The sequence below is a fragment of the Gossypium hirsutum genome, chromosome A02 (genome assembly GCF_007990345.1).
Source record: "Gossypium hirsutum isolate 1008001.06 chromosome A02, Gossypium_hirsutum_v2.1, whole genome shotgun sequence".
Classification (NCBI taxonomy): domain Eukaryota; kingdom Viridiplantae; phylum Streptophyta; class Magnoliopsida; order Malvales; family Malvaceae; genus Gossypium; species Gossypium hirsutum.
Window position 1 is genome coordinate 25966195 of NC_053425.1, and position 25201 is coordinate 25991395.

General features: G+C 34.5%; 1 protein-coding gene across 7 annotated transcripts; it reads left to right on the top strand.

The window, feature by feature from the left end:
* Positions 1 to 439: 439 nt before the first annotated feature.
* Positions 440 to 24241, top strand: LOC107950998 (DNA polymerase I). 7 transcript variants are annotated; one of them, XR_005906146.1, is made up of 17 exons: positions 440 to 661; positions 1134 to 1386; positions 1876 to 2107; positions 2503 to 2582; positions 3080 to 3118; positions 4309 to 4327; positions 6545 to 6598; positions 8131 to 8258; positions 8346 to 8414; positions 13278 to 13363; positions 14343 to 14452; positions 16139 to 16189; positions 22522 to 22580; positions 22841 to 22990; positions 23167 to 23306; positions 23465 to 23509; positions 23612 to 23686. XR_005906146.1 is itself a non-coding variant. In XM_016885865.2 (16 exons), the coding sequence occupies exons 2-16, from the start codon at positions 1228 to 1230 to the stop codon at positions 24058 to 24060; spliced, it is 1326 nt and encodes a 441-aa protein (XP_016741354.2). In that variant the 5' UTR covers positions 440 to 661; positions 1134 to 1227; the 3' UTR covers positions 24061 to 24241. The 7 variants fall into 7 exon arrangements, 4 of the variants coding, with proteins under 4 accessions (XP_016741354.2, XP_040938667.1, XP_016741355.2 ...); XR_005906150.1 differs by having other exon boundaries at positions 16139 to 16180; XR_005906147.1 differs by lacking the exon at positions 23167 to 23306.
* The last annotated feature ends 960 nt before the right edge of the window (positions 24242 to 25201 follow it).

Below are 25201 nucleotides of genomic sequence, written 5' to 3' on the forward strand. Positions count from 1 at the left end.
TCCAATTAGCCATTTTATTTTTGATCTTTTAATCCCAGTTGAGCCTATTTTATTGATTTAGTTAGATATCCATCTAATTGAACCATACTTTCTCGTAGACAATCGGGCAACGTAAATACGACTCGACTCATTATTCGAGGCGGATCATATCAACCATTAACTATAATTAACGGCTTAGTGGCTAAAATGTTACAATATGATAACATAAGTGATTAAAACGTAACATTTCAAACATAAATAACTAAAATGTAACATAAGAAAAACCAAAGTGATTATTTTAATGGTTTATCCTTAAAAAAAAAACAACAGAGGGGACCCGTAGTAGAAAGTAAAAGCATTAAACGCTTTTTATATGACAAGCTTTTGATTCAAAAAATGATAAATAATGTAAAATTTCACTTATTTTTTATTAGATAAAGAAAAATAATCCAAAACCCTTACATAAGTAAAGGGGTTTCTCAACAGATAAAATCCGTAAAAAGTATCACTATACGGCGGATGTACGTAGTTGAACAAATTTAATTTGTTGTATAGGGTATAACAAAATTCAAGGGAGCCCTAAAACAGAGTGCTTCAAAGAAAAAGAATCCATATGTTTGGGGCTTTGGCGGGCAATTGTCTCCACTCGCCACTCTTCACTTTCATCCAATCCAGTTTCCAGGTGCACAGAAACTAAACTTCATTCTAAATTCCCCCCTCTTCTAATGACTATTTACTCTCTCTCTCTCTCTCTCTTTTTCAAAGAAAAATTAATTTCCCACTATATTATTTCTTATTTATGTGTTTTTGCTGTCTCATTTATTAGGGTTGTATTTTTCAAATGGAATGTGAGAATTTTCCAAAGAAAAAAGCTTAAAAAGAATGTTTTATTTTTGGTTAAGAGCATCTATGTTTTAGTTAAACCCTTGGATGGTGATTACGGATGCAAATATTGTCTTAGTTAAGAGCTTCTATGTTTGAATTATTATTTTCTCTGATGCCATTGACGGAGGTTCAATGTAATTTTTTTAAAAAAATTTATTATTTTAATGAAAGATTGAAAAAGAATATTTTGGAAAGAATTTATTTCATTGCAGGCTGAAAATTCTTTTTCATTCCTGTTATTTCGTTTAATCATGCCATTTCCATTGCAGGAGAATTGACATCAATCGGCTTTCTGGTTAAATTCATCTTTGAAGGCTCTTGTATGCATATATCATAATACGAGAAAAGGAATGCTATGAATTAATGGCGTGTTTTCATTCTTTGAATCTTCGCACTCCTTGCTTATGGACGAGTCTACCTTGCATTCGGAGACATTTCTCAAGGAATCTGAAGGATGGAAATAAATTATTGAGTTTTAACAGATTATATGTGATCCGCCCTTCACCATTTCAATGCCTGAAGGTACTGCTCAAGAATGTTTGTAGGGCAAGGAGAATAAGAACCTTAGAAGAGTTTTTTTTCTCTTGTTTATTGGCTGCATATTCTTGATTAGAAAACAGTGTCAATTGTTTGGATTTTAGTTAGGACAGTATTCTCATTTATGCATATAGCCCATTATTGTATCTTCAGTGCCCCTTTAGTAGATTTTGGTTCCAGACCAATCAATACATTCTTGTACGAATGCTGTTGTTACTATAATTACAACGTTTGAACTTAGCTTTTGAAACTGAAATATACCATTTATGTGGGAAAATGAGGATACATAGATTGCCTTCAAACTTAAAAATAGTATAGTTAAATAGCATGCATCATGTTGGTGGTTGACGGATTGCAAATGGCTTTTTTGCTTTTGCAGTCTTTTTATTTTTATTTTGGGAGATAGTATGCATATCCTACAGGGAGATTATGTAACTTTTTCTTGATGTTATTCATGCACTTTTTCTTTGACAGAAGTACTGTAGCTTATCTGGTAACTTAAGTTCTACTGTACCTGGTGATCTTCATGCAATTCCCCATGGGAATGCAGTGATTTCTTCGAAAAAGGAACAAATATTTCATCAAGAGGCAGCTCTAGGGAGAGCCAACCTTCAAGAAACTGTGGTGAATGCTAAATCCTCAAATGGTAGAGTAATGCTTATTGATGGCACATCAGTCATTTATAGGGCCTACTACAAACTTCTAGGTAATTCATGCCGATCATGTTTTCTGATTTTCTGAAAAGGTTTTTGTTTTCATCGTATTGGAAGTATTGTTCCTTTTGTTTCCTTCTTTTCTGCTGCTAGTCTTAGGTGTTTCCTTGTTGCTGCCTGGTTTTCGTTTTTGGTGTCAATGGGTAAATTATTTCTTAAATTAAACATGAACAAAACAAAAGGCTTAGGTATATAATTTGTTTCTAAAAATGTAGTCGTCATAATAACTACCTTCCAAGTTCCAACATAATTATTCTTCTTTGTGCCTATAACTGGGTATAAGTTACTTTTACAAATAAATTTTCTCCCTATCATGTGTCTCTTATGTTACACTGATTTTACTTTTTACTTTATTTCCCCCCATGTTTTCATGTAATGTTGGGAGTAGCAAAACTGCACCATGGGTACCTATCACATGCTGATGGCAACGGTGACTGGGTTTTAACTATATTTACAGCTTTATCACTTGTAAGTTATACATGCGTCATTAAGGGAAGTCCTTTGTTTTACTTTCTATTGTATTTATGCTGAAGGCATTCATTTGATGTAGTTTCATTGTTGCCTGCTATCTGTTTTACTTATTCATTGGTAATAGAATACACAGTGGAGTTATGGGATTTGCTGATATATGCATTATTTTCATGATGGAAGTACTTGATTCTTTGTTAAGCTATCAGAGGTGGCATGATTCTTATCTGTGGTTCCAGAAGATATGGATGTCACTTTTTACAGGCTCTGTTTCATGGAAAATACTTTTCCATGGGAAAATGTATTTCATAGAAGGCATTTTCCTTAATAGATTATTTTGCTCTCCTTTTTAGGCGACTCTGTTTAAAGTATTTTATATTGTTTGAAAAATAACAAAAATCTTGAAATTTTATATACTTGTTCAGAATCTTTTTAAGATTTTAATTTTCAATTTTTTTGTATTGGTTAAGGCATTTCTAATTATTGTTATCTTGCAGATAATTGATGTTCTGGAATTTGTTCCTTCGCATGTAGCGGTATGCATGCTTTTTATTTTTCTGTTTAATTGTCTTGTTTTTTCTTAACAACATTTTTAGAGATGCTTGTCTGTTTACTTCTCCACTGTCCCAGATTGGCTTGAAGGCATTACATTTTACATTAGAATTTGGAAGTTCTGTAAACAAACGGAGTCTGACGTTATTGATGGAAAGGCATAAAGGCATTTTTATTAATAGGAGGCATTTCTATATTAAATTTTCTCTCGCTAATAAAAAAAAAAAGAAAAAGAAAAGATCCATAAAACTGATAAAAATTATTTTCAAATATTGTCTGTTTGGGCTATATTTATAACCACTAGCAAACTATTTCACTAAAAGTAGGGACACTGAATTTTTATAGAAGAAAGCACTTTTAATCTCCAACTTATGTTTGATCTTAAAGTTGAAATCTGCCTACATTGCCTTAATGGGAGTAGCAAACTGAAAAGTTTATGATTTATCAATCATTATTAACATACTAATTTGGTTTGTCTCACTGGCTGTAAACTTGATTATTATTCTAATAAAGCATGTTTTTTTTGTATGTTAGTATCCTGTCAAAAATTAATTTTAAGTACTTGCTGATCTACCATGTTAGTATACCTATAGCATTTGGTTAGGTAGAAATACAGATATTTTGGTCTGATATTCATACATAGAATTAACTAGTTTGATGAGTTAATTGAGTTACAGTTTTTTACTGTATACTGCTGTTAAGATTGCCTTTAGAGCTTGTATAACATAACAATGTGTAGTATTCTTTTCTCTTGAAAAGGAAAAGGCTAAATGGAAAACTTATATGAATTTCTTCACCTGAAGCTTCTTAATTTTAAGTACAAACGTGTTAAACTTATTATCATCCATATGGCAACAGAAAAACAAGGAACTTAAAGTAATGAACTTTATGATTTTTTTCCCACTAAGTTAACACAAATATATGGAGTATATGTTGACTATTCAGTTATTTTTTCTCTTGGAAAGTTGTTAATTGCATAACCTGCATAGTCTTTTAAGCTGTACCACAGAAATTTCTTTCTTATGGCTTTGTGCTAGGCTGTCCATAGGTATTCCTTGCTGTGATTTTATAGCTTGTCATTGCAGTTGTCTTGCATTTTCACTTTACTGTTTATATAGCTGTATAATTTTCCAAATACAGTGTTTCTTATGCATTTCCCCCCTTTCTGATGCAGGTGGTATTTGACCATGATGGTTAGTTTTAAAAATTCAGTATTATTGTTTCCTTATATTACTTAATTTATAAATCACTATATGTGTGGCTCTCATTCCAACAGATAATTTTACCTTTTGTCCTTATAAGCATGGTTTATTACTATTTAAATAGATCTTTGAGCTTTTGGAAATGGATTTTAAATGGAACTGATATTAACTAGTTTTGCTCTTGTTGCCCTGGTGAACATTTTCCATACTTAATCTACTTTTGTTTCATATACATTTCTGTTACTGGTAGGAGTGATCATGTTAAGTCTTGGGGAGAAACCTAAACTGGACTAATCAAATTGGCCTGAATTAAACATATTCCTTGAAAGCCTAACTAAAAGAGTGAAAATTGGTTCAGTTGCCACTTACCACTATTTCTTGAAATTTCCAAGATTATGATAAAACAGTACACTTTCTTGTTCTATTTCATAAATTATATAAAAAAACATGTGTGACAATTTTGTGCTGTGGGTTTCATTAGGTTGATCATGTTTTAATAATACTACCTATCTAACTGGAGGCTAGAAAAAAAAATCAAATACATTTGATCTGACCTATCTAACTTATATATTTTGTTTCTGTTTCTCCTGGTCCTTTTCTTTCCTTCTTTCAGGATCCCAAATTTAAACAATCTAAAGCATAGGTTCCATTGAGCTAGTGCACTTTTATGCGAACATCCTGATATGCACTCATGCCTGCTGTTAACCTTACTTGCTCTCTTCTTTTGTGCTATCACATGCTTGTTTAGTTTTTCAAATTCTGTTCAAAACTTGAGGCCTTTCCCTTTATTTAGTCTTTAAGGCATGAGTTGATGCTGACTACCAAAGAAGGGCTAGCTTTATATCAAAATCCGTTTAAACATATAGGGTATCAATTATACTTTCTTCATTACCATTTATTTCTCCAAGGAACATTTATTCCTTTAATGTTGCCTGTGCAAATCAATATTTCCTACTGGGATTCCGAAATTTGTAATTTTTCTTGGCTTAACAGAAATATGTTTTCTAGTGCAGTGCCACTTTTGAAAGATTTAACAAGTTATTTTTCCTTTTGTTGTGCAATAGGGTTGTGCTTTTTTTTTTATCCATTACTTCTGAAATATTCAGATAAATAATCAAAATTTAACTTCAAAGCAGTCCTAATTTTAAATAAAATTAAGTATGGCATTACAAATTAGAAACATGTTGTTGGATGCTAATTTTATTGAGTTATATTTTTCTTTATATGTATCTATTTTGCTTTCATATACACATCTGCATAGGTATGAAGCTTGTTCTCATAAGCGTATTTGTATGAATTCTGTTGTTCAACTATACTACTGGGAAATACCAAGTTTATCCTCAACTTTCAGATTGTTGGCGACTTGGGGATGAGATCTGTTTAGAAACTACGACTAATATTTGATGCTTTTGAGAAAATTTTTTGGTTTCAAATATCTTTCTTAGCGATTCCTGGGCTAGTTCATATAGAAGTTCTCATGTTTGATCCAAAAGTTAGTGCTAGGTGTTATGTAAGTGTAGTACCAGTTCGAAATGTTCCCCGTCTCTCTCACACTCTCTCTCACCTTTTAGCATGTTGATATCAAGGGATTTGGAAGTCATTCACCCACACTTCGGTTGAAAGCCCCCATTAGTTCTTCACTACCTTTCACTATTGAGCATAGACAATACATTTTTTTGAGCTCGTTTTTGTGCGTATAAGCACTATTATATGCTAAAAAAAAACTTTGTATACTTATGTCATTTGTAGTGTAAAAGTCTTTTAGCTTAAATTTATGTATGAAGATCTGAAACTCTTTCCAATCTTAATTTTGTTTCCTGAAAAATATATGCAGATTTTGAATTCAATTGGATGTTTCATTTAATAAAAGAGGTAGAAATTTTGTCTAAGACGAGTTTCCTATTTTTGCTCAAAATATTGCTTAAAGACTGATGAAATCTGAATCGTTTTGGTCATTGAAGTTTTACGAACCACTTTAGCATCTCTAAGATGCCCAATACGATCAAAACAAAACCTTTTAATGTTATTTGAAGCTAATGTGGATTGCTATGCACCTGAATTGATTTTATTTTTGGGCGCTTTATGCTCTTTATGTGCTGGATATGATCTAGTATGGTGATCCCTTTTCTAGTCAGTGGCATGGAGTTCCATGGCTTCTGAAGCTCTTCCTTCAAGTAATTTTTAATAAAAAGGACCTCTTCTTTTCAGGAATTCCATTTGGTCATACGTCTATTTCTTCAAAAGAAAATGTCATGGGAAAAGGTATGCTTTTTGATGCAATTTTTTTTCAATTGTGTGGTCAAATTGCTGACATAGACTAATCTCATAGAAATCAATCGTGAAATTTGGGATAGTATGAGTCTGCGAAACTGGATAAGTAATGATGAAGCCTTGTGGGTGTAACACAAGCAAAGACACATTACATATGTGTATATATATCATACTGAAGGCCTGATCTTCCAAGTAAAAGTGAAGGCCAGATCTTTAAGTCCTTGGTTCTTTCAGATTGAGGGGGTTTTGCATGTCCTTAGTTGTTTAAAGTGAGAATTTTGAAGTCCAATATGTGTATTATACCCCATCCATCAACTAGAAACAAAAACTTAAATGAATGAAATATAATCATATAACACCACTTTCTGGTTGACTATGATTGCCTAATAATCGCACTTTTTTTCTTCTTTTCAAATATAAATACCAATAATGCCACTCTAATGACTTCCTCAGTCTCTTGATATCTTGTAAATTAAAAGTCCTGTCAGTTTACTTTTACTGTCATTTCTGCTTCTGCTTCACGAGCAGGTTTCACATGGGAAAGCTTATTTCCAATTTGTTTGACAATCTTTGACAGGTTTCTTGCTTCTATCCCTAGTTCTCCATCAAAGAACCAGTAGTCCGTTTAACTGTGGTTATTTAGAAAGCAACATGTTATGGGCAATGCTATGACGGCTTTAACTTCGATCTTTAGGAGGTTTCATCACATTGGAATTTAGGTTTAGTTGAACTTGCTATGACTGACTTAGAGAAAGACTTTAAGAAATAAGAATTTCTTGAATGAGATGAATAGACAGAGCAATTCTTGCTTAGTATTAATTCTCATTTACTAAGATTTAAAAACTAAATGAATGCATGTATTTAAGAAATGTGTTTGCTAATTGACAAATTTTCGAGAAAGTGAGGAAAAAGCAATGGCCATTTTAACCAATTGCTTGACTGTTATAATATGTAATTGATGGATTGGGGTCATTGTGAAGTTTAGGCATAACCATAGTTATCTTGATTGTGTGCTATCACATTTTCTATAGTGGTGCATAAGTCCTTTTCCCAGTCTCTGTTCGTATGATAAACAGGAAATCTCTGCTAACATGGACGATGTATGAGCTTCTGTAAAGAGGCGAAGCTAAACCATTAGATCTGCCTTTCGAAGCTACTTTCTTCCTGGTCAATGACTTTTAGACCTAAAGTACTTCTGGGAGAGCCTTTTCTAATTGTATCACTAGCTTTATACATGGACTTATTTCTTGTAAGAAGCATTAACTGATATAAAATATTGTCATATTCTAATGTAGGTTTCAATGCTTTATCTTTATTGTATCTTTTTAAGAGGCCTGTGATGTGGTCCTTTTTCCTATTTGCATCGGTGTATTTGACTCTTGTTAAACTTTCTTTTGACTTTAGGTATTAATTGTAGTATTTGCAAGTAAAGAAACATGCATTGTGTTATATCACTTTTTGACTGGAAATATACATGTTTTCATCTGAATAAATGTCTGAAAACATATTATCAAATTTTGAAGGTTTAAATTTTCGTCATACTCTATTTCCTTCATACAAGAGCAACCGCCCTCCTACACCGGATACCATAGTGCAGGGACTTCAATATTTGAAGGCATCCATCAAAGCTATGTCCATTAAGGTGATAGAGGTATAACTGATTTGACGCCAGATATGCTTATGAATTTGTTCATCCTTTTTGTGTGTAGCAAGTAATTAAGAATTTAGTCTAAGGCAGGTACCTGGTGTAGAAGCTGATGATGTGATTGGGACACTGGCTGCAAGGAGTGTTGATGCAGGGTTTAAGGTAATTTTCTTAAGACTTACTTGGGAAAACATGAGCATGCCCTTTGATATGGACTTTTAGTTTTGTTTGGAGTACAAGAAGTTTCACCAGTTCAAAGGTACTTCCTTTTGCATGTGACAATCAGTTGTTCAATTTATTGTGTGATATCACATTTATTAATAACAATTATAAGAAAAAAGGGTGTACAATTTCAAAATTGGCATTCAACATGCTTCTTTTACACGAATTGAACAAGTTTAGGAAGAAGAATTATTCTTATTTTTTCTAATCTGACTATAGCCTTTTAAAGAATAGTAGGAAAAATAAAAAGGAAATAATCTCTAGAAATTAGCCTATCCCTAAAAATTAGTAATTTGATTATGGCTAATAGTACAAGGAAATTCCTAGAACTAAGGTAGAAAATCTGCTTAATTTAAGGAATTCCAGCACTCCCCCTCAAGCTGGAATGTAGATGTTAATCAAACCCAGCTTGCCCATAATTTCTTCGAACATTTTTCTGCTCAAGCTTTTGGTTAACACGTCTGCTACTTGTTGTCTTGTAGGTAGATATGAAACACAAACTTCCCCTTTGTTAATTTTCTCCGTAATAAAGTGGCGATCAATTTCCACATGCTTGGTACGGTCATGGTGTACAGGGTTATGAGCTATGCTAACTGCTGCTTGGTTGTCACAGTATAATGTTATAGGTTTTGTATAGGGTAATTTTAGTTCACCCATTAGCCGTTGTAACCACATTCCTTCACATATACCGTGGGACAAAGCTCGATATTCAGATTCAGCACTGCTGCATGCCACAACAAATTGCTTTTTACTCCTCCATGTCACGAGATTACCCCAAACATAGCTGCAGTAACCGCTTGTGGAGCGCCTGTCATTAACTGCCCCTGCCCAGTCTGCATCAGTGTAGACTTCTATGCTTCGATTTACATCTTTCTTGAAATGCAACCCCTTACCAGGAGTCCCTTTTAAGTATCTCAATATCCTGTAGGCAGCGTCCAAATGTTTCTCCCTAGGAGCATGCATAAATTGACTTATAACACTTACTCCAAAAGCTATGTCCGGACGAGTGTGAGAAAGATAAGTTTTCCCACTAACCGTTGATATCTCCCCCTATCTCTCTTCCCCATCCTTATCAGTTCCTAATTTAAGGTTGGGTTCCATAGGAGTCTCGGCTGGTTTGCAACCCAACAGTCCAACTTCAGAAAGTAGATCAAGAACATACTTTCTTTGAGAGATTGAAATGCCTGCCTTTGACCTTGCTATCTCCATTCCTAGAAAATATCGAAGATTCCCCAAATCTTTAAGTTGAAACTCAAGACTTAAGAACTCTTTTAGTCTTTCAATTTCAATAGAATCATCCCCTGTCAATATTATGTCATCTACATAGACAATGAGAATACAACACTTCCCATTATACGAGTGTTTGTAGAATAAGGTGTGATCAGCATGACCTTGAGTATAATGTCTACTAGTCATGGCTTTGGCAAAACGATTAAACCAAGCCCTAGGGGATTGCTTGAGTCCATACAAGGACTTCTTCAACTTGCATACTTGGCCCTTGCTTCCTTCGAATCCAGGCGGAAAATCCATGTGGACTTCTTCGTTTAATTCTCCATTGGGAAAAGCGTTCTTTACATCCAATTGGATCAAAGGCCATTCTAAGTTGACAGCAATTGAGAGAAGCACTCGAATAGTATTCAATTTGGCCATCGGTGCAAATGTTTCCTCATAGTCCAACCCATATGTTTGAGTGAAACCCCTGGCCACAAGTCTAGCCTTGTATCGATCAATGCTCCCATCTGGTTTAAATTTTGTGGTGAAAATCCACTTACAACCCACTGTCTTCTTCCCAGTAGGTAGTTTAGATATTTCCCAAGTTCCATTGTCTTCAAGAGCCTTTATTTCTTCCAACACAGCTTGCCTCTATTTGGTTGACTTAAGAGCCTCTTCTATGTTTTTTGGAGTTTCTATAGAGTCAACATTAGAAACAAAGGCATTGTAGGATTTAGACAAGTTTCCATAGGATACAAACCGAGAAATAGGATGTTGAGTGCAGCTCCTAGTGCCCTTTCTTACTGCAATTGGAAGATAGATGGAAGATGAAGGAGGTGAAACTTCTTCCTCAAGACAGTCCTCGGGTAAAGATGGCATTGGCACTGCTGTTTCTATTTCAGGCAGCTGATGTCTCCGAGAGTATACACGAAGCCCCTAAGTTTTTTCTTGTTGTTTTTCAGAATGAGTGGGCTGTTTTTCTTCATTGGTATGGTTAATCACCCTTGTTTCTTGTTGCTGAGCAGTGGAGATAGGAAAAACAGGTTCCAAAACAGGAAAAACAGGTTCCAAAACAGGAAAAACAGTGGCTGTAGGATTTTCAGCAGGTTTTGTAGTGGTGGTAGGGCTGATAGAGTCTGAAGGTATAATGAGAAGATTGCTCAAGGTCTCATCTTCACTAAGTATCTCCCCCTGAAGATGAGAGGCTGAAAAATATGGCTCGTTTTCGAAGAAAGTAACATCAAGGGACACAAACATCCGGTGTAAGGTTGGAGAGTAGCACTTGTACCCTTTTTGTGTAGGTGAGTAACCAATAAAGACACAAGTGTGGGCTCTAGGATCAAGTTTAGATCGGTTAGGTTGATGGTTGTGGACAAATGCTTTGCAACCAAATGTTTTGGTTGGGAGATTAGGAACACGAAACAAGGGAAATTTTTTTTGAAGAGTATGTAAAGGTGTTTGAAAGTTTAATACCTTAGATGGGAGTCGGTTTATAAGATAACAAGCAGTGAGGACAGCTTCTCCCCATAAATACTTTGGTACACCCATAGTAAACATAAGAGCACGAGCCACAGCTACAAGGTGTCTATTTTTCCTCTCGGAAACCCCATTTTGTTGAGGGGTGTCAGGACAAGAACTTTGATGTATGATTCCTTGCTCAGATAAGGACTTAGGATAGAATTAAAGTACTCTCTCCCATTATCAGTTCTAAGGGTGTGAATATTTGAATTGAACTGGGTTCGAATCATTGAATGAAAATTTTTGAAGACTCTAGAGACTTCGGACTTTTCTTTAAGGAGATAGATCCAACAAACTCTAGTGTGGTCATCAATGAAAGTTATGAACCACCTAGCCCATGTGATGTTTTTTACTCGACTGGCTCCCCATAGATCACTGTGGATTAAAGAGAAAGGTTGAGATTGAACATAAGGTTTCAAAGGATAAGGGACACGAGTGTGTTTAGACAGTTGGCAAACTTCACAGTTCAATGAACTTATTTTCTTATTTAGAAATAGTAGATGAAACAATTTCTTCAAGTACATGAAATTTGGGTGTCCTAGTCTACGGTGCCATAGCATGATAGAATCTTCTTTTGATGTAGATAAGGCCATCCCTTCTTGTGAACTGTTTTTGTTCCAAACATATAAGCCATCATCAACTTTAGCAGTGCCAATCATCTTCCCCGATTCCTGTTCCTGAACCACACAACCTAAAGCAGAAAATTCAACAAGTACTTTTTGATCCTTGGTAAGCTTGCTAATTGAGAGTAAATTATAGGAAAGATTTGGAACATGTAAAACTTTATCAAGGGAAAAATTTTCAGTAAGTCTAACTGTCCCAATTTCAGCCACCAGCGAGTAAGATCCATCAACTATGCGAATCCAAGAGTGATCATGACAAGGTAAATAGGTGTGAAACAAACTTAGATTACCTGTCATGTGGTCGGATGCACCCGAGTCTAGTATCCAGGAAGTTGTGAAAGGTTCGTGTGTAGTATTTAAAGCAGTACCTTGAATAGCTAGTGACCCACTGACTGTAGGAGTCCTGAGTAGTTTATGAAGAGCCTCAAGTTGAGTTTTGGTTAGCCGAAGTTTATGAAGAGTCTCAGAGGAATTTTCGGTGTCACCCATGGGAGTAGGGTTTCTAACAGAGAAAACAGAACAAGAAAAGAGAAGAAAGAGTAGGATCAACTGAATTCCTGATGCTCTAGATACCATGAACAAGTTTAGGAAGAAGAATTATTCTTATTTTTTCTAATCTGGCTATAGCCTTTTAAAGAATAGCAGGAAAAATAAAAAGGAAATAATCTCTAGAAATTAGCCTATCCCTAAAAATTAGTAATTTGATTATGGCTACTAGTACAAGGAAATTCCTAGAACTAAGGTAGAAAATCTGCTTAATTTAAGGAATTCCAGCACGAATTAAGGAAAGACATATTTACCTGATGCTGGAGCTGTATTAAGAGTTTACTTTTTCAAAAGTTTGAAGTGGTCTGAAGTTTCTCTTGTTGAATCTCTGGTTACTTGGTAGCTACTGTTACTCCACTGATGACGTATGGTGGAGGCATGTTGATTGAAATAATTGGAGATGTTTTTGGCCAGTTTCAGTTCTTATGGTATTAAAATCTGTTTCTGTAAAAAAAATAAAAATAGAATCACATTAATGATTTAAATTTTCAAAAAGTTAAGCATTTCAAAATAATTCTTGACGTTATATAATCAGTTAATGACGATTAAGCGATACCTTCTTAAAATGGCTGAATGATTAATGATATCAATGGAAATATTTCCTTTCTTTTAATCCTTGTCCATCTATATGTGAGTAAAGAGGTAGAGCATGTATATCATAATGGAATAGGAAGAAAGTAGTTGTCTTATAAAAATCAGGGCTGAAGTCAACAGGCTTTGATTTTTGTAAATAAGTTTGCTCATAGGATTTGACTAAGTATTATGCAACCAAGAAATCATTTTATTAGAAGTATCTATGATTTATTATTCCTAAGGACACAATTTTAGTATCATATAAATACTCAGTATTTTAGTACTTTGCCTTTCTGATTAGGTGCTTTGGATTTAACTTTTTTCCTGACAGGTTCGAGTTGTCTCCCCAGACAAGGATTTCTTTCAGATCCTATGTCCTTCATTACGCCTACTACGAATTGCACCACGTGGCTATGAGTTAGTATACATTCTTTGATACATTATCGTTCTTAACCTCAATTGAAAAGGGTAATGAAGACCTTGTTTTTCATATAGTGGGCAGCTTGCTAATTTCTTTGTATACATAACGCACATTTTCCATATATATATGTATAAATATACATCTCTCTTTGTGTATGTATGCTTCTTTTGTACAAATTTGTGCTGTACATATGTGTCGGTATCCTAAAGGACTTTTGGTCTAGTATATGGGTTCTAAATATTTCTACAGGAGACTTTCTAATTTGGCTATCATTTTTGATGTGTGCGTGCCCCTGCTAATGTAACTCTCAATGCTATATCTGAATTCATGGATATTGATAGATTAGGCTTATCTCTTGTCGTTTGACTATTTTCCTACTAAATTTAGTGGAAGCTGCCAATTTGGGACAGTTAAAATATAAGTTTTAAAATGTTATATCCGAAGAATCCTCTTGTTATTTTTTTCATTTTCATTGTAAGTTATGATGATGTTATTAGTAATAAACTAGTAATTAAAAGTTTGACTATTTTTTTTTGACTATTTTTGGCTAGTTTAGGTTCATTAATTATATGCTGAAAGTAGTTTAGGAAATTTGGTACCCATATCAAGATATTTAATTTTAGGCCAGAGCTATTTGGGGTTATAAAAGTAAAACTAGATGTGCACCACTATCTTATTTTCCCAGCAAATCTTGTTTTACCTGGAGATTATTCATTATAGAGTAGATACCTTGACATCACACACTGGCTGTTTCTGTCAGTTGTTCAGATTATAATTTGATGGTTACTACTAATTATATTGAGAAGTTGAACTGATAAAATTTACTAATATGTTGAAAATTCGGAACTTTAAGATACTAGTTATGGTGGTTTCTTCTGCCGAAGATAACGAAGTTTGTTTTACTTTTCAGTTTTAGATTTTCTGCCTTGGTTCTTAAGTATCTGATATTTCATTTTTATTGCTTTGCTTTACCAGGATGGTTTCATTCGGAATGGAGGATTTCTCAAAAAGATACGGAGATCTGAAACCTTCTCAGTTTGTTGATGTAGTCTCTCTTGTGGGTGATAGATGTGATAATATCCCAGGTTGTCATAATATTAGTTTCAAATACGCTCAGTAAAATAAGAAAGAAAATATTCACCATTTTTTGGTCAGCGATTTTTATTATTCCCTTCAGTTACTTAATGGCATGGAGAAGCACCAACAAATTGATTTGAGCAATATTTTTATACTTGAACCTGGCTCCTTTTATCTAGCCATTTGTAGAAGCTATACATTTTCTATTTATACATCATATAGAAGTTTAAAGTTATTTGTGATATAAAGCATTTCCTGTTTAAGTTTCTTGTCAAGTTTGCATTCACCATCTCTTGGATGAGCTATGTTTCATGTAAATGATTCATCTGGTTTTTGGGTGTGGAAATGTGAATACATGATAGAGGCGGAGAGGATGGAAAGGAGGATTGGCAAAGACCTAGGGCTAAGTGATGAAGAAGTAGGATTTGGATGTGAGGAATGGGATCTCGGAAGTATGGAGTAGGGAATACAGAATAGGATGTTATAATTATGAAATAACTAGTTAGAAGTGAGAACTAGGATCTGGAATCAGAGCTTGAAACACGAGAGAGATGAGGTGTATGAGAAGTCTTTTCCTTCCAAAATGATGTTTGGTTTTATTAACCATGAGGTATCAGCTAGCTTTATATACTAAAGAAAACTGTATTTAGGGTGATGGCTGGTGTATAATTATGTAACTAGTGGAAGAGATGATATCATGTATGGAATGACCTATGGAACCTTCCAAGTCTCTTTTATTTATTTGTTTATTTATTTGTCACTTCAGGAACCTAAAATTAATTTAGGAATGACCATGCCACTTGTTGTGGGGTTAAACCTGTTATATTATTAATCATACCAGGGGAAGGTATTTGCTGGAGACCCTGGGAAATAAAGGTAAATTGGAAAATGTAATTGACAAGAAATAAGCATATTCACATCTCCTATATGACAGGTTAGGACATTACCTTATTATTTTAGAAATACGGTACAGTGGAAATGGGACTAAGGATGTTTGGATCAAGGACATTGTATACACTTGAATCCTTCTTCATGATTTTTCAATAGAGAAAATAGTTGGTGCATGTTCATTGGTGTTGAGACTCTGGATTGGGCTTTTCTCTTTATTTGGAAGTGGATGTCCTATTCATTTTGGTTCAGCAGGGTCCTATGTGATGGTCATGCCTGGAGTGAAAGCATAGCTTGTTAGTATTAGAGTTTGCAGGAAGTATAAAATGGAGAAATGAAGTTCTTATATTTTTTCACTGCTTTGGCCGTGTACATATATAAAAGTTGGTTTCCAGAAAGACACAAACCATAGCATAAGTCTGACATATCTGATTATAGTGGAAAATTTACGTGAATTAAAAGATTAGTGGCTGCATTTAATAGAGACTACGTTTTACCTTTTCTTTTGTTCGTATTTATGAGGCTTGAATGCTTTGTTTCTGAAATTTTGGATGCAACATGCATAGCTGCAGCGATAGAATGCAACTATGTTGTTTAGATAGAGTTTGGGTGAGTTGGAGTGGCTTAAATTTTACCTGATGTTTTTTCTACACTACTTGTGTTTGAAAATTGAGTTCTTTCCAAGGTTAACATAAGCATGCTTATCGATTCATTACCTTGAATCTCAATACAGAGTTTTCCATCCTAATTTACTTTTCAATCAGATTGCGCCTCAGATTATTGATGTCAATGCATTTTAAGTGCAGGAGTTGATGGAATTGGGAATGTCCATGCTGTTCAACTTATCAGTAAGTTTGGTATGTTATTTTGTTAAGAACTGCAAATCTGCAGTTATTTTTCTATTAGATGAAACTATCCACCCCTTTTCATGTTAGTAATGAGTATGCTAGTCGTCCTGGAATGATAATGAACAAATTAATAGTTTTATTTCACCCTTTATATAAGCAAGGAAATTGGTGTTGTTCCATAGGATTTGAGCAATGTTTTAAATTGTCGTTTCTGGAGGTTCTGTTGGGTATATGATGCCTTTGGGTGACCTTTATTTGATAAATGTTGGTCCTCTGTTAGCTTTATGTTTCTATATCCTTTTGATGGGTTTAGCAAAATGGCTGTCATATGCAAAACCAATTGAATGCCTCATTCTATTTGTATTTATATACTCTGTAAGAATATGAGAATCATTTGTACCTTCTCTCTTTTGTGAGTTACATTCCTATCTTCAAAGATGCAATATCACCATGATTTGTGGCAAGCCTTGAGCCACTACTAGACCTAGACATAGCTATCAGTGGCAATTGATAATCCCTTGCCAAAATAATTTAATCTTCTTCTACCTGGTTCCTTTGAAAAGATAGGGGGGAAAAAAGTACAGTTGCCTGAGTAGCAAGTGAAAACTTCATAAATGCTCTTCATGTCTTGTCACCTAAATGGAGTGAAGTACACTTGTGAATAAAATCTTTTAGTATTAGAAAAAAATGTACAACATCATCATCATATATCTGGCTGAGCATACACATGGCAAATATATATGACGTATCAAATTAGATATTTGTCAATGTTTGTATGAATAAAAGATATTTGGAATGGAATGGGTTATGGAATAATCTATTATGGTAGCTATTAGTATATGCTTTCCTTTTATGAGTAATCATTTGTCAAATTATAGCATACTTGAGTCAATTGTTGATTCCAGCACGTGCTTGGATTGTAGAGATTTAGAGAAGCTTCTATTTCAATGCTAATAGATTTATGCTTCTTCCCCTTGGAAAAGTTAAGAAATATTGTTAATACTGATTTTAATATTGTTATTGAAGATTCCAACTTGTGCATATACTGATTGTAGCATATTTGTGGATATTGGAGCCCATATGACTATCATATTGTTAAAAACAGGCTATTTCGATTATATTTTTCACAAGAAATTACATAAATATTTATACACATAGTGAGCCTAACTTAGGAAACTTTACACTAGGAAACAGACTAATTTTAGGGATGCTGTACCTAAAAGCAGCCTTAAAGTTAGGGATAAAATATTTACAGAATCCTATTTGATACACTCAAATATTCCTTAATTAGGAAACTGAAATCTAACACTCCCTCTCAAGCTGGGAAGTGGATATCATCCATTCTCAGCTTGCTTACTAATTTCTGAAACAACTTCCCAAACAATCCTTTGGTAAGTATGTCTGCTAGTTGACCATCAGTGGATACAAATGGAGTGCAAATTAAGCCACTGTCCAGTTTTTCCTTTATAAAATGTCTGTCAACCTCAACGTGCTTCGTTCGATCATGTTGAACTGGATTATGTGCAATATTGATAGCAGCCATATTATTGTAATACAACTTCATTGGACCTTCCCAGTTGATATTCAAATCTTCCAAAATAATTTTTAGCCATAACAACTCACAAACTCCAAGAGCCATCGCCCTAAATTCAGCTTCTGCACTAGATCTAGCCACAACATTTTGTTTTTTACTCTTCCAAGTCACAAGGTTGCCTCCTAGGAAAGTACAATAGCCCGAGGTTGATCTTCTATCAACTATAGATCCTGCATAATCTGCATCAGTATAGGCTTCAAGGGTTAAATTCTCCCCTTTTTTAAATAGGATTCCTTTGCCTGGCGTGCCCTTTAAGTACTGTAGAATCTGATATATGGCTCTAAGATGTGATTCTTTGGGATTGTGCATAAACTGACTTACAACACTTACTGTATAGGCAATATCTGGTCTGGTATGAGACAAGTAAATGAGCTTCCCCACAAGTCTTTGATATGACCTTTTATCAACTGCTGCATCTTCTAGTGCATATCCAAGTCTGTGGTTCACCTCTATGGGTGTCTATATTGGTTTATAGCCCAACTTGCCCGTCTCTGTCAACAGATCAACTATGTATTTTTTCGAGATATGAATATTCCTTTCCGAGAGTGTGCCACTTCAATACCAAGGAAATATTTTAACTTACCGAGCTCTTTGACTTCAAATTCTTTTACTAGGCATTTTTTTAAGTTCTCCATTCCTTCTAGATCATCACCAGTCACTATAATATCATCAACATAGACTAATAAAGCAGTCACTCCCCCTGAAGAGGAGTGTTTTGCAAACAGAGTGTGATCTCCTTGACTCTGTTTATACCCCAACTTGAGCATTACTTTGGTAAATCTTCCAAACCAAGCCCTTGGGGACTGTTTTAGTCCGTACAAAGCCTTTTTTAGTCTGCAAACTACCTGTCTTGTATTTGGACCGAATCTTAGAGGAACATCCATATAGACTTCCTCCTCAAGATCACCGTGTAAAAAGGCATTTTTGATGTCAAATTGCTGTAATTTCCAGCCTCGGTTGGCAGCTAGTGACAACCACACTCTTATAGTGTTCATCTTTGCAACAGGGGCAAATGTCTCAAGGTAGTCTATTCCATACATTTGAGTGTACCCTTTAGCAATCAATCTTGCTTTGTATCTCTCCAAAGAACCATTTGACTTATATTTCACTGTGTACACCCAGCGACATCCCACTGGTTTCTTTCCTCTCGGTGATTTCACTAAGTCCCATGTCTTATTTTTTTCAAGAGCTTCCATTTCAACTTTCATGGCATTTTTCCAATTCTCATCTTCTAATGCCTCGGATACAGTTTTGGGAATGGAGATAGAATTTAGGCTAGTAAGAAAGGTTTTGTCGTTATGGGTCAAGTTTTTGTAAGACATGAATAGGTACAAGGGATGTTTTGTACAGGTTCTAGTCCCCTTTCTAATAGCAATGGGAAAATCATCTAAATTTGTAGTATTAGAATTCAAAATAGGTTCAACAATTACCTCAGGTCGTATAGGAGAAGAAGATGATTGAACTTGCACCGGTGCCTTTTTCCTTGAGTAAACCAGTAAAGGACGAGTAGTGTCTTGAATTACTCTTGGTGATTTGGGTGTATTAGGCTCTGTTTCAGGTTGTATATGGGCCATTGTTTCAAGTCGGGCAGGTTGGTTAGTAGGCAAGGATTGAGTGGGAGTGTTTGGTTGCTGGATAGGAGCTAGAATGTGAGTGTTTGGTTGCTGGACAGGAGCTGGAATGTCAAGAAGAAAGAATTCTTTGTCCTTATCTTCTGTGAATAAGATCTCCCCCTGAGGATAAGGACGAGTAAAGAAATTCTCTTGTTCTACAAAAATAACATCCGCTGTTACAAATTTTATTTGTGGCTGGATGATAGCATTTGTACCCCTTTTGAGTGGAAGAATAACCAAGAAAGAGACACTTGGCAGCTCGTGGAAAAAATTTTCCTCTATTTTGAGAATGAACATGTACAAAGGCAACACAACCAAATATTTTAAGAGTAAGGTTACTTGAAGTATTGAAATCAGGAAAGAATTTTGCTAGAACTTGCATAGGACTTTGAGATTCAAGGACTTTTGTAGGCAATCTATTTATCAAATGAGTAGCAGTTAAAACAGCCTCCTCCAATATTGTCCCAATATTGTTTAGGGACATTTTTTTGGAATAAAAGGGCTCTTGTAATAGCTAAAATGTGACCATTCTTATTTTCAGCAACACCATTTTGTTGTGGTGTACTAACACAAGATGACTCATGTATAATGCCTTTTTCTTGGAAATACGTTGAGAGAAATTGATTGAAATAATCCTTGGCATTGTCTGACCTAAACCTTTTTATTTCAGCTCCAAATTGTGTTTTGATCATGTTGTAAAAGGTTGGAAAGACAGACCTTACATCAGATTTTTGTTTTAAAAGAAATATCCAAGACACACGAGTACAATCATCAATGAAGGATACAAACCACTGAGCCCCAGAAATATTTGAAATAGTGGATGGCCCCCAAACATCACTATGAATAAGAGTAAAAGGAGTGGATGTTCTTTTATTGCTTATTGGAAAAGAGGTACGTTTATGTTTTGCAAGTTCACAGATATCACAATGAACTTTTTCAACAGGTAATCCTTTGAACAATGAAGGAAACATAATTTTAAGGACTCTAAACGATGGATGACCAAGGCGAAGGTAATAGAGCCAAATTTGGTCTTTATTGGTTTTAATAGATTCGGATATGAAAGATGAAGGTGAGGAATTCAGAGTACTAACTTCTCCACTGGATTCTTCAAGATAGTATAGGCCATTTACGTCCTTAGCATGTCCAATCATCCTCATCGTATTCTGTTTCTGAAAAAGACATCGATTATGATAGAAAACCACTTTACAGTTAGTCTTTGGTAATTCTTTGAATGGATAAAAGATTGGCAAATAGTTTTGGAACATGAAGGACATTTTTAAGAGTAAGGGTTTTGTTTATAACAATATCACCCTGACTAGCCACTGTGATCACAGAACCATTGGCTACTGTTATTTTTCTACTACTAGGGTAAGGTGTATATGAAATAAATTTTTGTGAGGAGTGGGTCATGTGGTCTGTAACTCCTGAGTCAATGACCCAAGAACTTTTGGTGACTGTATCTGAGACTTTAGAATCTTGAGAAGAGGATATACCTGAAAAAGCCAAACTACAAGTACCTGTTGAAGAAGATTTTTCCAATGATCCCAGCAAATTTTTTAACTTCTCAATTTCTGCTTTATTGAATTCAACAGGTGATTCGTGAGAATTATTTTTTCCATCCAGCTGTCTTGCTGTATATGCTCGCCCTTGTCCCTTTGGTTGTCCACTTTTTTCTGAAAAATTTTTATTTGTTGTTTGTGGCTTCCCATGGAGTTTCTAGCATCTTTCTTTAGTATGACGGGCCTTTTTACAGTAGGTGCTGCATACGGAATCCCTGTTAATAGGCTTTGTACATTCTATCTGTCTATTATCTTCACTAGTTGGCTGCTCAACCATAACTCCTCTTCTTCCTTCCTCAGCACGAACAATTGTAATTGTCTCATTTAGTGATGGTAGTTCCTCTTTTCCAAGTATTTGAACTCTTACTGCATCAAACTCAACATTTAGTCTAGCAAGAAAATCATAAATTCGATCCTTTTCAACGAACCTTTTCAGGAGTGCTGCATCTTCACTGCATTTCATCTGAATGCACTGGTAATGATCCATCTCTTTCCATAAACTTTGCAACAGATTGGAATACTCCGTGATTGATCGACTTCCTTGCTTGGTAGATGAAATCTTAGTCTTGATTTCATAGATTTGAGCAGCATCTCGAACTTTAGAATAAGTTTGTTTCACAGCTTCGCATATTTCTTTGGATGTGTTAAGAAACATGCATGTATCACTGATTTCTGGCATCATAGAGTTCCATAACCAAGACATTACCATAGAGTCTTGTTCATCCCAAGCATCAAACTTAGGATCTCCTTCTTTAGGTCCAGTTTCGAGTAAGTGACTCAGTTTTCCTCTTCCCTTCAAGAACGTACGAACCAGTTGAGACCACTTTAGGTAATTTTTCCCATTTAGCCTGTAGGCTACTTGGATGTTCTGAAACTCACTTGTTGGGTTTGAGTTGTTCACAGAAACTTCTGAGACATCCCCAGTGTTACTGATTTTGACAGTTTCAGTCATGTTTCGTTTGAACAAATTCTACAGGCTTGAGGGTTGGTTGGAGTCAGGAAAAAGATCGCCGACAAAGAAAAAAATCCTAGAAATCGGGCTAAAAAAGCTTTGATACCATGTTAAAACAGGCTATTTCGATTATAATTTTCACAAGAAATTACATAAATATTTATACACATAGTGAGCCTAGCTTAGGAAACTTTGCACTAGGAAACAGACTAATTCTAGGGATGCTGTACCTAAAAACAGCCTTAAAGTTAGGGATAAAATATTTATAGAATCCTATTTGATACTCTCAAATATTCCTTAATTAGGAAACTGAAATCTGACACATCAATCTGTCCAATTAATCATCCTTGAAATACTGGTTTCAACTTAATGTGATATGGACCATTTCATGCTCTAAAGATTGTAGATATGTTTTTTCACAACTGTCTTGTGGACTTCATTATGCTCTAATTTTCTAATATTTTATTTTAAGGACATTAAATTAGCTGGGGTTGCACTTTTATATTTGCTTTAAAGCTACTGATTTTCATGCATTGTGTATTCTCTTCTATTCTACGCCACTGTTAACTTTTTTCCTCATCTGTTTTTGTTTTGTTGTATTTGTTTATGATCTTTGTGTGTAGGCACATTGGAGAATTTACTGAAGTGTGTTGATGAAGTTGAAGTGGACCACATCAGGAAGGTAGAATAAGCTCAGGATGAAAATAAAATGAATATGTGCATGCTACTAAAAGATTGTTTTATGTACAATCTTTTGCTGTCAGATGCATTATATATAAGTTGGGTCAATTGCATAAGCACAAGTTGTAGACTTGGTTGGGGTGTGATTTGAATAAATATATTCAAGGAAGTCCTGATTCCTAATAATTACATAAACTCGCCTATAAATGAGGTTTACTTGGACTAATTGTTGTTTCTGTTTATTCAATCATTCATTTTCAGGATTCATTCTAGTTTTGAACCTAAATCGGCTCTAGCATGTGAGAAATTTTGATCTTATGGGTTAAGTTCTAGCCACATATTAACAGCAATTACTGCCCTAAAGCTGAAGCTGCTAGAAATGATTCATTAATTTAGGGTCACGTTTGATAGGTGAGTTAGTTTGTTGATATAAAACTTCTCCTTTTTGGAAGAACAGGTTCAAATAGTTTGTTTTAAACTTCTTGAAGATTTGTAAATATGAAAGCATTATGACCTAACATGGATATTCTGAACTACGTGCTTTTTTCCTTGAGGTTAATCAAAAGACTTTTCGTGAGTTTCTATAGGGAGGGACTAAATATCCTGAATTCACAAACAACTCCATGGTCCCTACTGTGTTATGATGAATAGTAGTTATTCTTACCCGCAAAGGGAAATTTTGGGATTTGATGGAAGAAAATGAGGCGTGGTTTCCATTTATTGCTCTGTGAGAATCTTCTGCATGCTTGCTTTGATGTTTTAAAAGTTTTAATTTTAATGTGAAATAAGGTTCCTTAGCCTCCTCTCTCTCTTTATTTATTTTTTCTTTTCTGTTATATATTATAAGTCAACTGACGAACTAAAGTTCTATGTAATGTTTTGCAGGCCTTGATAGCAAATGCTGATCAAGCCGTCTTAAGCAAAAACTTGGTGATCTTTTCATCCCGCTTGTGGACAACTAGCATTGAAGTGGTTACAGGTTTCTTTATCTTATGCATCTATCCTGACACTTGAAGTTTGATGTTATTGTAGGCAATGCTGAGATGTGATCTTCCATTCTATATGGTACCATTTTCCACCAGAGATCTCACATTTAATAAACCCGAGGTTTGTGGACTGATTTAGTTTCAAAAGATTTACACTTTATATATACGATTTCCTGAAGTTCACTCTTGGTTTGGTGAAAAGATTGGCTATGACTGGCATATGATGTTGTAGACACCTGAATGTTGCATGTTTGGTAACCTAAAGTGAAAGGAATGTCCTTATAGTTGAGGGTCATTTCCATTGCATGATATATTCATATTATATCATAAAATGGAGAAACCTTAAAAACTGTAAATTATGATGGTTGAAAACAGGACAATGGGGAGAAATTCACAAGCCTTTTGAATGCCATAAGTGCATATGCAGAAGGATTCTCAGCTGATCCAATTATCAGAAGAGCGTTCTATTTGTGGAAGAAGCTCGAAGCACCGTGATTTTTGAGATTCAAGTTATCAAGGGAAAGAGGGCCAAGAAAATGGCACTTTTTCTTTTGTTTGGTTCTGAGTGTATAGAACTGCAAAAACAGGAAGAATTAAAGTGAGCTTAGAATTTAATTCAGCTATTAATGTAATTATTCATAAGATATTAATTGAATAAATTTAGAATTTTAATTTCTATATTTCTACACTTTTTTTTCCTTTTATCTTAGCTATAATCGTCTTTGTTAAAAAGAAAAATGAACTCAGATATAGCAGAATCTGTGGTGTTTTGCAATGTAAGGCTAAGGTTGAATCGATTGGAGTTATAGTTCAATTGGATCATCTAGATGGTTTAACCACTTCAAAAAAATAATTTAATAACTATTGAAAGTAAAAATGTTAAAAGCTAAATAATGTCTATATTTTTTGTGACTTGGCTATATTTTGTGAAAGTAAAAAAATAATGTCTACATTTATCAACTTACATAAAAAGTAAAGTATTTAACACAGGTTTTGTGACTTGGCTATATTTTTTTCCAATTAAATAAAGTACAACTTTTATCATTATTTGAGTTTGACCATACACACCTTTACCTTATCCATCAAAGGAATTTGAAACCATTTTCACACTTCAATTTCTTTTATGTTTATTTTTCTAGGCATTTCATTTCGCCTTGAAATAAGAAATTGTATTGATACTAGGTATCAAAAAAAGTATATTAACTAAAATAAAGGAGTAAATAGAAATGGATAAATACATAGTGGGTTCCATCGTTTCGTAAAATTATCATTTTTATTGTAATTGATAATTGAATTTACATAATTTCATAACCAATCATGAATGATTGACCAGAGCATTGATACAAATAATATCCAAATACCAAATTCGTCCCCTGTAGACCTTTCGCATAGCAAAAAAACCTCTTGGGAAGATCAAAGAAAAAACATGTTCTTCCGTTTCCGTAAAGAATTCTTCCAAAAATTCCGAACCTAATTTTTTAAAAAAGCACGGACAGTACTTTTGTGTTTACGAGCCAAAGTTTTAACACAAGAAAACCGAAGTATATATTTTATTCGATACAAACTTTTTTTTTTGAAGATCCACTGTGATAATGAGAAAGATTTCTGGATATCCGCACAAATCAGTCAATAATAT

What these genes read in the sequence shown, in the direction of transcription:
- LOC107950998 (XM_016885865.2), top strand. Translation starts at nt 1,228, where the DNA reads ATGGCGTGTTTTCATTCTTTGAATCTTCGCACTCCTTGCTTATGGACG. An exon ending in CACCATTTCAATGCCTGAAG is followed by an intron (nt 1,387 to 1,875) that starts GTACTGCTCAAG and finishes TTTCTTTGACAG; the next exon opens with AAGTACTGTAGCTTATCTGG. An exon ending in TAGATGTGATAATATCCCAG is followed by an intron (nt 14,453 to 16,138) that starts GTTGTCATAATA and finishes TTTTAAGTGCAG; the next exon opens with GAGTTGATGGAATTGGGAAT.